The sequence below is a fragment of the Mytilus galloprovincialis genome, chromosome 9 (assembly GCF_965363235.1).
Source record: "Mytilus galloprovincialis chromosome 9, xbMytGall1.hap1.1, whole genome shotgun sequence".
NCBI classification, from domain to species: Eukaryota; Metazoa; Mollusca; class Bivalvia; order Mytilida; family Mytilidae; genus Mytilus; species Mytilus galloprovincialis.
Window position 1 is genome coordinate 30,731,494 of NC_134846.1, and position 14,654 is coordinate 30,746,147.

The 14,654-nt window shown below is 30.9% G+C and overlaps 1 protein-coding gene across 1 annotated transcript in view; it reads left to right on the plus strand.

Moving 5' to 3' along the window:
- Nucleotides 1–14,654, plus strand: part of LOC143044791 (TATA-binding protein-associated factor 172-like) — an 87,685-nt gene that overhangs the window by 51,979 nt on the left and 21,052 nt on the right. The window contains exons 23-26 of the mRNA XM_076216956.1: nucleotides 10,854–10,995; nucleotides 11,483–11,586; nucleotides 12,222–12,423; nucleotides 13,154–13,302. Of these exons, the coding sequence (XP_076073071.1) occupies nucleotides 10,854–10,995; nucleotides 11,483–11,586; nucleotides 12,222–12,423; nucleotides 13,154–13,302 (597 nt within the window). The remainder of the gene's footprint in view (nucleotides 1–10,853; nucleotides 10,996–11,482; nucleotides 11,587–12,221; nucleotides 12,424–13,153; nucleotides 13,303–14,654) is intronic.

Sequence of the window (14,654 nt, forward strand, 5' to 3'; positions counted from 1 at the left end):
TGCACCTGTAGAGATTCACAAATTATATTTTGTACAATATCGGATAAATTAATTGACTGTACAATCGCTTACGAGTTTATTGTACTATCACTTGGGCCTTTCCTGTACAATCGCTTGTCCAACTTATCAAAGCTTATATTCAATAATGATGTGATATAATTTGCATTTATACAACTATCCATCTAATTAATTGGATGTACACATGTAAGCTATATTAGGCGACCATACCTTATAATCGGCTATATATATATATATATAAAAGGTCCCAACATAAACAAGTTTTGAACAATTAAATTCGAAAACTAACGGCATTATCTAGAAAAAACAACAATTTACAAAAACCAAAAATAAAATAATATGCCAAACATGAACCAACGGCAACCACTGAACTACAAGCCACTGACTTGGGATTTTCACACAAAGAAGATGACGTGATAAGCATGCATGTATGTGTACGTTCAACCTCCTAAACTGAAGTGGATGTAAGCAATTATAGGCAAAAATCCGGCCTTCAAAAACGAGAAAACCCCTTCCATATAGTCGACCGATCACTAAAAGGCCCCGACTGGAAAATGTGATTTTTTTTAAACTCTAACCAGAGTGCATGTTTATCAGCTTACAGAACTTGAAAACCAAAAAAATCAGTTATAAATAAAAATACGGATAAACATTTTTTTTAAGCTATCTTAATCATAAACAAGCTTCTGTCCTAGTTTATTAGAAATCCAGGATAGTTAAGAAAGTAATTTAAGTTTCAAACACTTTACCCACAGAGTAATTTTTTGTGGTTTGTAGATAGCTATTGCAACAAAAGTCGGAAGGCTCAACAAAAATGTAATAAACTATTATACTTTGCGAAATATGTGTATCTTCTATTATATCAGTATGTGTTGGTTAAAATAAAATCTCTATACATTTTTTACTATTTCAAAATATCTTTATAAAACATTTCAACAGAACTTAAAAAAGTGAACTTACGGAACAAGCAAACGAACTTAAAAGAAACAAAAATAAGAAGAAAATACACTCTTACATAGAAGTAAAAACTATAACAGTCAGAAAAGCAAAATAGATATGACAGTAATAACTATACCATAAAAAAAACCAAGAACAACATGAAATAACATAATGTATACATTCTTTATAAGTATACTAGTGTATTCAAAACGGGTCAAGGTTGAATGAACATGAATTTCTATATATTACTGTCAACTGAGTGTGGCGCGTGTCGATAAAATATAAAATAACTTTCTAAATGTGATTATAAAATTGTTTATTTTTAAAACGTTGACTTATATATGCAATGCCTTTTGTGTCAATTGTATCATTCCATCAGGTCCTTTAGTGCATTTTTTTGTTCTAAGTGCACTAAGGGGGACTTTTGCGGTATTTTAACGGACACCCCAAAAAAGAATTAAAGGACAAAACGTTATTATGTGGATTTTTTTTCGGAAAATGTTTCATTTGTCAAATATTTGAGAACAAATCTATTCTTTTTCAATTCAATACATTTTAGGTAAACACTTAGAGTTACACATACACGACCCGACATTTTTGATAGAAAAAAATGCATTTTCAATATCGTATAATCTTTTTAACTATATTAAATTTGCGTTTTGTGATATGTGCATGTAGTTTGAACAACGTCGTCAATAGTGTTTGAAAGAAGCTATAAAACATGATTTAAAACCTTATACACCACATACGGAGGTACATGTATGATACCATTACGAGTGAACGTATGATATAAATGTGAAATAGCCATTGTAATTGCCACGTTATTTTATGGATCGTTCATTTTATTACCTTTAGATTATTAACAAGTGCCATCGAACTTAATCTTTATAGACCGTATATTCAACGCATACATACGCTAATTTTACAGTTTAGAGGTAGAAGACGAAGAAGAATTATTTATAATAGTGCAATCTGAACAAGCAAATAAATAAATACATATTTATATTTATATTAAACAAGTTTTTTATTCAAATGAAAGATAGGATAAGCGCATTTACAAACAAATGTACATATACTCAATGCTACACTTAAATTTAGGTCATACATATGTATTGTTTAAATCTATGAGGATCTTGACGGGGTCCTTAATTCATTTCTGTTTTTATTATAGTTTTATCACTCTCACTTCACGGCCTAAGAGCAGTTTCAGAAGCTTAGTTCAAACGGAGACACGGTTCCTTGATGCGGCCTAAAGAGGATAACGAAATTAACTATATAAATGATCTTACATATAAAATATTTGTATTTTGCGTTATTGATCGTTCCTGATGAAGTAAAATCCAGAAACGTGAATTGGACGTATGAAATTTATAAGATAAGATAAGATAAGATAATTTTATTAACCAATCAAGGTGCCCAAAATTTGAGCTATACAATCAAATGAATGAATTCCTTTTTTTTTTTTAAATAATATCAACGAATGATTTTATGTTTCATAATTAAAAATAATATACTTTTTTTATTTTAGCATTTATAATACAATGTAACTTCCACATAAAAGGGCGTAACTCCTAATATCATTCTGACACACTAAACGGATCTTGACCCGATCTGAAACTTTTAAAAGTTACTTTTTATGATTTGTCTAGGTTTGTCCAAAACAGTCTTAACAGACTGGATTTAACGCTAGAGCATATCAAAAGACGTAAGAGAATGCCGACTAATAGCCAGTCAAGATCGTTTAACTAAACCTACCCGTTGTTATCGCAAACTAAAATTTATCTCATATATACAGGATACATGTTCATTTATTACAAGAATTTTTGTACGTCAAGGTGTATGATAGCACGATAATATACGAATCGTAACAACGCTTCAATATGCTCGTCTACTATATATGCTCTTCCACAATTTACGCCTGTTTTGCTCCAGCGACCGGTATTACAGTTTAACATAGTTTAAAAGCTCATGGATCTGTTACTTTATTTACAATTTTGAGCAAGACTTAACTGTTTATTATTAAAATTCAACAAATGTCAACATTATCTGCATCAATTTTATTATTTAACAAAACATTGTTTTTCATTACAAGCAATTTCATATATTAATATACAGCTAGTGAATATTTGTTGTCTACCGAAAATATAAGATTTAAATTATATACGCAATCAATAATTTCTGTGATGTTACTTTTATTTCCGTTACATATCTAATTTACGAGTACAAAATAGTAAAACAGAAAAATAGAAACGATAAATATTCAGGAATACCTAAAGTTTCGTAAGCAATTGCAAGGTATCACACGTTACTTAGATTCCACGAGTTTTCATAGCAATTTTTTTTTTTAGCAATTTTTAAAACGAATATGTGAGATAAAGATCTACTGCATTTTGGCAAATTCAAATTATGTTATACTACTATTTTATTTTCAACAGATTCACATTTCTTAAACCGTGCATCAATATTTTAATGTGTTTATCTAAATTTCTTTTATTCATTTGTTAAAAATTGTGAAGCATGCGACTTAACTGAGAATACACGCATATAACTAAATTCGATTAAATTTGATGAAAAAAAAAGATAAATAAATGAAGTTTGTCTTGCTTGAGTGATTTACCTGTACAAAGCTCGGGTCTCAACGATGTTTAAAACGAATTGATGCCAGTTTGAAATAGTTTAACGGGGGCGTGGCCTAATAGTTTGACGTACATTACCAGCAACTTGATTTTAATTGATTCACCGCAAAGAAATCTATTTGACTGGCGTTAAAATGAATTGAAATGAATTGAAATGAATTAAAAATATTTTTTAATTTTTGTCAATCTTTATCAAATAACAATTAATCTCATTTAAATAGCGTTAACACGTTTTTGTCCGTTCAAGCTAAATTCGGGTTACTAGTGATGACCATAAAAGGAAGGTTGGTATTGATTTTGGGAGTTTTGGTCCCAACAGAATAAGGGGCCCAAAGGGTCCAAAATTAAACTTTGTTTGATTTCATCAAAATTGAATAATTGGGGTTCTTTGATATGCCGAATCTAACTGTCATGAATGTGTATGTAGATTCTTAACTTTTGGTCCTGTTTTCAATTTGGTCTACATTAAGGTCCAAAGGGTCCAAAATTAAACTTAGTTTGATTTTGACAAAAAATGAATCAGTTAGGTTCTTTGATATGCTGAATCTAAAAATGTACTTAGATTCTTGATTATTGGCCCAGTTTTCAAGTTGGTCCAAATCGGGGTCCAAAATTAAACTTTGTTTGATTTCATCAAAAATTGAATAAATGGGGTTCTTTGATATACCAAATCTAACTGTGTATGTAGATTCTTCATTTTTGGTCCTGTTTTCAAATTGGTCTACACTAAAGTCCAAAGGGTCCAAAATTAAACTTAGTCTGATTTTAACAAAAATTGAAATCTTGGGGTTCTTTGATATGCTGAATCCAAAAATGTACTTAGATTTTTTATTATGGGCCCAGTTTTCAAGTTGGTCCAAATCAGGATCTAAAATTATTATATTAAGTATTGTGCAATAGCAAGTCTTTTCAATTGCACAGTATTGCGCAATGACAAGAAATATCTAATTGCACAATATTGTGAAATAGCAATTTTTTTTTAATTAGAGTTATCTTTCTTTGTCCAAAATAGTAAGCAAGAAATATCTAATTGCAAAATATTGTGCAATAGCAAGATTTTTTTTTAATTGGAGTTATCTTTCTTTGTCCAGAATCAACTTAAATCTTTGTTATATACAATATACAATGTATATTCACTTTTTACTACCAACTGATAAATTAAAATAATCTTTACCATTCAGTGATAACAAGCAGTTTTTTTACATCTTAATATTTTATGATGTATTTAAATGAGTAGTTATTGTTGCAAACTCCATTAGAAATTTTAATTGAGATTAGTTTTGGAATAAGGGAAAGGGGGATGTGATTAAAAAAATTGGGTTCAATTTTTCTCATTTGAAATTTCATAAATAAAAAAGAAAATTTCTTCAAACATTTTTTTGAGAGGATTAATATTCAACAGCATAGTGAATTGCTCTAAGAGAAAACAAAAATTTTAAGTTCATTAGAACACATTCATTCTGTGTCAGAAACCTATGCTGTGTCAACTATTTAATCACAATCCAAATTTAGAGCTGAATCCAGCTTGAATGTTGTGTCCATACTTGCCCCAACCGTTCAGGGTTCAACCTCTGCGGTCGTATAAAGCTATGCCCTGCGGAGCATCTGGTTCATATTTGAGCTTGAATCGGATCGTTTTCAATGACTAAATCAGTTAAAATCTTTCCCATAAACTAATTAATTCAATTGAAATAGACACTTAAGTATTTAAAAAGTGGTCAAAATCTTTCGTCAGATGAACCTGAAATTTGAGGCCAAAATCGGTCCTTAACGGACCGGACCTACTCCTTTGTTTTGTATGTATTGGCAGTTTTTCAATGTAAAATATACTCTTTCATACAAAACTTTACTTTTATAATTTTATATTTAAAAAGTGATTTGTGATTCAGTGTCAGTGAAATTTTATAGATTTTTTATTATTTATTTATATATACCATACTTGTTATATTTTTAATTTATGACATTTGAAAAAACTTATAAATCATGCATTTGTCAAAAAAAACCCAGAGGTTTCAATGGAACTTTATTTAGAGTTATCCTCCTTGATTCATATATGAGACCGAAGTATTTAACCATAATTATTACTTATTACATATTTAAAAAAAACCAAAGGTTAAAGTATATTAAAGTTTTATAACCCCAGGTATCTTTTTTTTTACATAAGTGAAAAAGGTAGGTAATTTGCCAGAAAATTGTGAGTTTTAAAGTTTGCACAATTCTTTGGATAATTCAGTTGTCTCCCTTGATAGTAATGGAAAATTAAAAAATGTTACAAAAACAATTAATATCATTGATTGAATTTAAAGCTGCATATAATTCTAACATTCATATAGGTATCAAATCTGCCTCTTAACATGAAATCTTTTAAATAGAATTTGACATTAAGTATTGGCAGATTTTCTTTATGTAACAAATATCTTCTATAGAAACAATATAATATGAGAAAACAGGTGGTTTTGTTAGATTTTTATATTGCCTGTGATAATATTGAAGACAGCACTTGTTTCATATCTTCAGGGAAACCCTACCCCGGGTTGGACTGGTGCCCAGTGGAATGTATGTGCTTTTGCTTCAATAGTACCAAAGTGCATGCAATTTTTGGACTTTTACTAGACATATGTCTGGTACACATGAAACATACCAAAGCGCAATTTAAATTGGTAATTTCTTAATCTAGCAATCATGTTCAAATTTTTATGCCCCATTTACGGGCATTATGTTTTCTGGTCTGTGCGTCAGTTTGTCCATCGTTTTGTCTGTCCCGCTTCAGGTTTAAGTTTGGTCAAGGTAGTTTTTGATGAAGTTGAAGTTCAATCAACTTGAAACTTAGTACACATGTTCCCTTTGATATGATCCCTCTAATTTTAATGCCAAATTAGAGTTTTTAACCAATTTTATACGGTCCACTGAACATAGAAAATGATAGTGCGATTGGGGCATCCTTGTACTGTGGACACATTCTTGTTAAACGTGTTAAAAAGAGAGTTAGCCCTCATGTTAATATCAAAATTAAGATGATTTGTAACCAACAAAAATTCAGACTCTTCAGAGGGTTCATTTGCATAGTCAAGAAAAATTAAGCAAAAGGGTATGGAACGCCATGACTGCCTTATGTTAATGATCAGCATTATATGCAGTGCTCACACCATTATATTAAGTGCTCACAACATTATATTAAGTGCTCACACCATTATTTGCAGTGCTCACACCATTATATTAAGTGCTCACAACATTATATTAAGGGCTCACAACATTATAGTAAGTGCTCACACCATTATATGCAGTGCTCACATCATTATATTAAGTGCTCACAACATTATATTAAGTGCTCACAACATTATATTAAGTGCTCACAACATTATATGCAGTGCTCACACCATTATATTAAGTGCTCACAACATTATATTAAGGGCTCACAACATTATATTAAGTGCTCACACCATTATATGCAGTGCTCACATCATTATATTAAGTGCTCACAACATTATATTAAGTGCTCACAACATTATATTATGTGCTCACAACATTATATTAAGTGCTCACAACATTATATGCAGTGGTCAAAGCATTATATGAAGTGTTCAAAACATTATATGCAGTGGTCACAACATTATATGAAGTGATCACAACATTATATTAAGTGCTCACACCATTATATGAAGTGCTCACAACATTATACGTTTTTTGTTGTATGATGAGATTGTTGTATGATGAGATTGATGTATGATGAGATCATTCGGTAAACATCGTTTTTTAGCGGAAATTACCGAATCCATAATTTGTAAATTACGGTAATGCCCAGCAAACAAATTTAAACAGTTATTAAAGTCATGTGATCATAAGGCAGTATACAATATTTAAAACTGATTGAAATAAGTAAGGAAAAGATGAAACTAAGAATTGAATGATTAAAGTAGTTATGTTCGTCGTAAGAAATACGAATGGCAAAATGTAAGTGAAATAATAAAAAGTTTATTTAATGAAATATCGAAGGGAAATTTGTATGACATATTCCTCGAGTTCATTTCCTACTGAAGAACTTTAGCAAGGTGCCACTTTATAGTCCGTACTCAGTTTAAAAAAAGCTTAATTACCTTTTAAATAAAACAGTCAGCTTTCTATAACACATAAGCGTCATATTACGCTAGCTTATTATATATGTCATGATTGAGTGTCATGATTGAGTCATTTTTGGCATCCATTTTCAGAATTTGTCATTTCACATGAATAAGTATCTAACAGATATGGAAAATGCAGTTTAAAGCATTTCATTGTAGGTGTTTAACATAACTTTAGACAGCAACCATTTAATTTTTTTGGGGGGGAGGGTTCGGGGGGGGGGGCTATTGATTATTATTTTTTTCGCGACAAGTCTAAAATATTTTTTTTAATTCAATTTTAGCATTTTTAGCATTACGTATATTGGCAGCTAGGGGTGAATCAACCAATTTTTTTTCTCTCAGAATCAAAAACAAATTATTTTTTTCTCCAAAAACTGGAAACACACTTTTTTTCAAAAAAATCCATAAATTTTACCCTTTCAAAACCCAGTTTAACATTATTTTCATTTAAAGTTATCATCTCTTATGAAAACTGAGTTTGTGGGGATGAAAAACGTTTACTACGTTTGTTCGTCATTTTGCACGGTTAATATATATAAAAATATAAAAAAAGTGGTATGCTTGATAATGAAACAACTTTCCACAAGAGACAAAATGACATCACAGAAATTAACAACTAAACGGCCACAGTACGGCCTTCAACAATGAGCAAAGCCCATACTGCATAGTCATGCAGCTATAGAAGGCCCCGAAATGATAAACGTAAAACATTCCTAATTTATGTACAAACGATCGAAAAACTAACATGTATATAACACATTAACAAACGACAACCACTGAAATAAAGGCACCTCCTGACTTGGGACAGCCACATATACAGAATGTGCGGCGGGTTTTAACATGTTAGCGGGATACCAACCCTCCCTCTAACCTGGGACAGTGGCGTAACAGAACAACATAAGAACGAACTATGAAAATCAGTTGTAAAAGGCTTAACTCATCAGATGGGTACAAATATAAATCCATCTACCAGAAAATAGAGTAGACGTGGGCGGCTACCTCTATATCCCAACAACAAAAAGACACTATAAGTACTGATCTGAGAGTACTCGCAATTACTGACAGCTAGTTCAAAGCCACTAACAACTATTAAAAAAAACATGCATCTAAGTTTTGCATTTAGGTAAAGATTGAAACAAACTGTGAGTAAAATAGAATGATTTACTATTATTGGATAGTAACGATTGTCCATGAAAAAGGAGTCATTTTCAATGCTCTTCAACTTTGTACTTGTTTGGATGTATAAATATTTTGATATGAGCGTCACTGATGAGTCTTATGTAGACGAAACAAGCATTTGGCGTACTAAATTATAATCCTGGTACCTTTGATAACTACTTGACCTAAATTAATTCTGGTTAAGGTACATTAAGATACAAAATATAATCAACTACAAGTCATAGAAGAATAATATCTTTTAGATCGCACTTCTTTGATAACAATGGACCTCGAAAAAAGATTCAAATTTGTGTTTAGGTCCAGATGATAGCAACAACACAAAAAAGAGGAATGCTATTTGTTGCTGAGCACTTCTTTGATTTTATTTAAAGTCCACACAATTTATTTTGTAACGGAAGCACAAAAAAAAAGATACTCATTATTATGTCAATATATAATTGTAATATAATTATATTAATGGAGAACTTCTAGTATTGTTTTACTGTGAATTCTTCTCGTTGTTGTGATTGACGTTCTAATTCTTCTCACATACAAGCTTGTCTATAGTCTGAGGATTTCTGTTATTTTTGCTACCAATTTTTTTCCATATCCCATGTTAGGATCAATCTAAAAGGTTGAAAATTTCATATCTGAATATTTTTTTCGTTATCTGGAAAGTTACTTTTGACGGCGGATCTTGATTGTTTCTGTGGGGCTTCTTTCTCATGGATAGGGATCACTCACGGGGAAAAAAATGGAAAATTGTCGAAACTAATTTGACTTTTATGTATACTAGCATAAAATCGAGAATGGAAATGGGGAATGTATCAAAGAGACAACAACCCGACTCCATAGAAAAAACAACGGCAGAAGGTCACCAACAGTTCTTCAATGTAACGAGAAATTCCCGAACCCGGAGGCGTCCTTCAGCTGGCCCATAAACGAATATATATTAGTTCAGTGATAATGAACGCCATACTAATTTCGAAATTGTACACAAGAAACTAAAATTAAAATAATATAAGAAAAACAAAGACCAGAGGCTCCTGACTTGGGACAGGCGCAAAAATGCGGCGTAGTCCGAATTATATTCTTAAAAGAATTTAAATTCACAAACTAGTTTTTTTGCACCAAACATTAATAACTGTTTAAATTTGTTTGCTGGGCATTACCGTAATTTACAAATTATGGATTCGGTAATTTCCGCTAAAAAACGATGTTTACCGAATGATCTCATCATACAACAATCTCATCATACAACAAAAAACGTATAATGTTATGAGCACTTCATATAATGGTGTGAGCACTTAATATAATGTTGTGAGCCCTTAATATAATGTTGTGAGCACTTAATATAATGGTGTGAGCACTGCATATAATGTTGTGAGCACTTAATATAATGTTGTGAGCCCTTAATATAATGGTGTGAGCACTGCATATAATGTTGTGAGCACTTAATATAATGTTGTGAGCACTTAATATAATGGTGTGAGCACTGCATATAATGCTGATCATTAACATAAGGCAGTCATGGCGTTCCATAAAAGGGCAATTGATATATTTATTTTCATGAGCACCAATTTTCGTGGATGAAGGAAAACTTGCATATTCATGGACATTTTATTTCATGGTTTTGCCGAAGTCTTTATGGTTCACCTTTATCAACAAAATCCACGAAAATTGGTATCCAACGAATAATAATAAATCCACAGAACTTGTCAAAATTAGCTGCACTCTTACTTTGAAAGGTCTAACTTGATGGATGTATTTATTAACCACTGCAGAACTTCTGTAGGGCACTATGGAAACAGTTACGCTTTGTTGATGAAAATTGGTGTAGAACATTCCTTGCCAAGAACTTGGTTCCATCTCATAAAATAGCTTGTAATCACTAAAGATAGAATACTTAGACCACTGGATCATCATGGGCCCTATTTGAAAATTAAGCTTTATGTCTATAAAACAGAATTCTATTTTACAGGTGCAAAAACAGCATCAGATACAAAGACGAGGAGGAGACGTTGCACTCAGTAAAATGTGTCGACTCTTTGGAGATAATTTAGGAACTGAGTTACCTACCTTGTGGGAAGCTATTACTAGTCCATTAGAAAAGTTAGAAAAAGGTATGAAACTTGAAATCTCTTAATACTAATTATCATGATCATGGCAAAGAAGGAAAAAAAATGAAAACTACACCTTTTAAGGATGTTTGCTTGTCATGTTTTGGGGTCTTTGTTCTGTGGACTAATTTTATATTGACAGGTAATACTCACAATGTTTGTATAAATTTGTACATGTTATGAATTTGCATTATAAAAATTATACTATATTCCCTTCCTATTTAACTCCCTTTCATAGATTAGTTGTACTCTGCAGTCTCCATTAACTCTGTTTGTCAGTCCATTGGTTTATTTGTTAAATTCCATGATAAATTTTCAATAAAGATCTTACTTTTTGTCCAATATTTTATAAAGTTGAGTTAACAAAAAATCAAATCAAATTATTTTCATATCTGCTGGCAGTCAGTCCTTGTTAGATGATACTTCAACTTTTTTTACTAGGCATGGAAACTTTATGATACGCAATGTGATTCCTTATTTTATTTTTCAGATATTACAGAAGAAATTCCAATTGATATTGCTCAAGAGACTGTTAATTCATTACAGTTAATAGAAGCTGTTGGATCTTCATTAAACTCATCACTCATAGAACAGGTATTTTAAATTAATTCACCTCAGCACATGTTAATGTGTACACCTCTCACATAACCAATTGTTTAACCACACCACATGTATATGTGTGTCCACATCAATTCAAGAACCTTGTCAGTGGTGGTCTTCGGTCATTTCTTAATGTTTTTTTAGGGTGCCAATGACAAATCTTTGATAATTTGCTATTACCAATTATTTTTACTGTACAATTAATTGAATACATTGTTTAAACATTTTCTTAAAAAAAAATCCTGACATTTTAAAGTAAAGTTACAAATTCTTATGAATGATGTGTTTTGTGGCCATAGTTTTGTTTGAAAACTTTTGGTCAAGCTGTAAATTTGTAAATATTTGTTATTGTACTGGTAAAAGTTTGCAAAAATTTTAAAAATAACAAAATTTATCTGTTTGCAGAAATAAAAAGCAATAGTTGATCTCTTAATTTTGTCCATTCTTCAAAAATCACAATTAAAAATGCACACAAACATTTCTGAATTAATAGTATTTATATACCCTATATGAAGGATTAAATTCATTCTACATATTTGTGTTTCATATATAAGTGTTAGAATATTCTGCCAAATGCAAATATTTTCAATATTTTCCAGTTGAATAATTATTTTCTTGTTCATTTTCAGATAAAACAGAAACTTTCCTCCATTTTGAATGGATTAAAGAATTCATACACGGCAATCAGACACATGTCTGCACGAAGTGTGGGCATGATGGCCCAGATATTAACCTCGCATACCTTATCATTTATCATGGATAAAATCCTGCCATTAATGGGAGACATGGAACATGAAAAACATAGACAAGGAGCTTGTGAAGCTTTAGCCTGTATCCTTTTAAAACTAACAAATATTTGAGTTTTTTGCATATAGATTTAAATAAGATGCAACCAGACTTTGGTATACCATAATATCCAAATTGACATAAAACTCCATTTGCAACATACCAATCAAAAAAAAAAACATGGAAGAACTCTTAATTTGTCTAAAGAGCTATTCTGGGCGACCTTCATCAACACTCAGACCTAATTTAAACATTTGATAGTCATTGATGTGAAGATATGAAGAAATTTGAGAGCTATGTGATCAAAAGTGATCTAAAAAAGGATTTAATTTCATCAGTAACTCTCAAAACCTAATATTTGAGAGCCAAAGATGAATAAGAACCAAAACAGTTGAGTGTTATATGATAAAAAACTTGCCTGAAAATAATAGCTCAATTCATCTAAGGTCAATTTTGCCTTTGAGTTTTTGAGGGGGTCTCATTGGGGGGTTCCGATCCCGGATCCCGCTTACTGTTTTGTCAGATTCCCGTATCCCGCTTACACTATGTACGTGAGCAATTCTCATTTTTTTGCCATTTCCCGGGTCCCACTAGACCTCATTTCCCGTTTTCACGACACAATAATTTGACTTTCACGTGTCACGCTTACTCAAAATCGGCAATCCCGCGTCACGCTTAGACCCCAATGCTACCCACTTTTGAGCCTTAGTTTCTAAATAATTTCTTAACTTCTCCACTATATAAGTGTAACAATATAATCCTTAACACTACATAGGTGTTATAGATGTGATGGGCATGGATCTCTTGCCATATATAGTATTACTGGTTGTACCCATTCTAGGGAGAATGAGTGATCAGAATGAGGCTGTCAGACTCATGGCCACACACTGTTTTGCCACACTGATTCGACTAATGCCACTTGAGGTTAGTAAAACATATGAATAGTTGTTCCTATTCTAGGTAAAATAAGTGATTAGACCAATATCTACTTGTCATTGTAGGAAGTATTCATTTTATTACTGGTGATCAAACTGGTAGATTTTTGACAAGTTCAAAGTAATAAGAAGATGTGGTATGATTACCAATGATATAATAGACATATTTACACTGTCTGCTATTACGTAAAATCACATAGGTTCCTGTAAACTTTGACATTACAATTAAAAACATTTGATGTCACAATTAAAAAGTGATTATTGCTTGATGCCAGAAGGTTATTCAAAGGTTATTTGGAGAAAAAAATCAGCTAAATACCAAAAGTGTAAATACATTTATTCTCCATCCAAGTTCTAATGTGTAAAAAATAAACATTTATAGGTCAAAGACAATTCTTTTGATAAAAAAATATTTTTTAGATTGTGAAGATCCACTGTTAGTGAGCTTCTTGTCATTAAAGGCATTAAGTGTTTTTTTTTTCTTTTTTATTTATTTTTTCAATAGTCAGGATTTAACATCACCCTTACAGCACCACCTGACTAAGGTGTTACAGGGTTTCAAATATATAACAACAAAAGACTATTGTTTTATCAAGATTTACACAAACTAAAAAATAAATATTTTGAAAATCTTTTTTATTTTCTCTCTCTCTCTTTCACACTCGCTCTCTCCTTCTTTCTCACTCTCTCTTTCTCTCTTTTTTCACAATCTCTTCATATAGAAATATCTATAGATTATTTTAAAATAGAAGAAAAAAAAAAAAAAAGAAGGTTTACATGTGCTATGCATATATTACATGTTGTTTGCTCTGTTCCATAAATAGGTCAAAAAGATATATATATTGATATAAATTTGGTTGTTAGATTACCATTCAGGATAAATAATTAGCAAAGGGGCCCAAAGTTTTTCAAGTTCAAAAACTTTGTTGTATTTTCTTGCTGTATATAACTCTAAGTTATAAAAGTTTCTCAGTCTATTTTTTAATTCAATTGCATTTGGAAGCTTTTCTTCTAGCTTGCATTTATATATGTATTTTTTGGCAAAAATTACAATAAAATTTAAAAATAAGCTTTCTTCTACAAAACCAAGAAAAAAGTTTTTTTTGTTAAAATCAATGTTAACATAGAAATTTTTCAGGCAAGCACAAAACAAATATAAAAAATTTGATGTCACTTGACAATCATAAAATAAATGTCCAATAGTTTCATCTTCACATCTACAAAAAGAACATAACTTTGTATCTTTGATTTTAATCTTATATAAAAATGTATTTGTAGGAATAGTCCTATGTAAAAACTTATATTGGAAATTATACAAATATGTATCTCTACAACATTTCT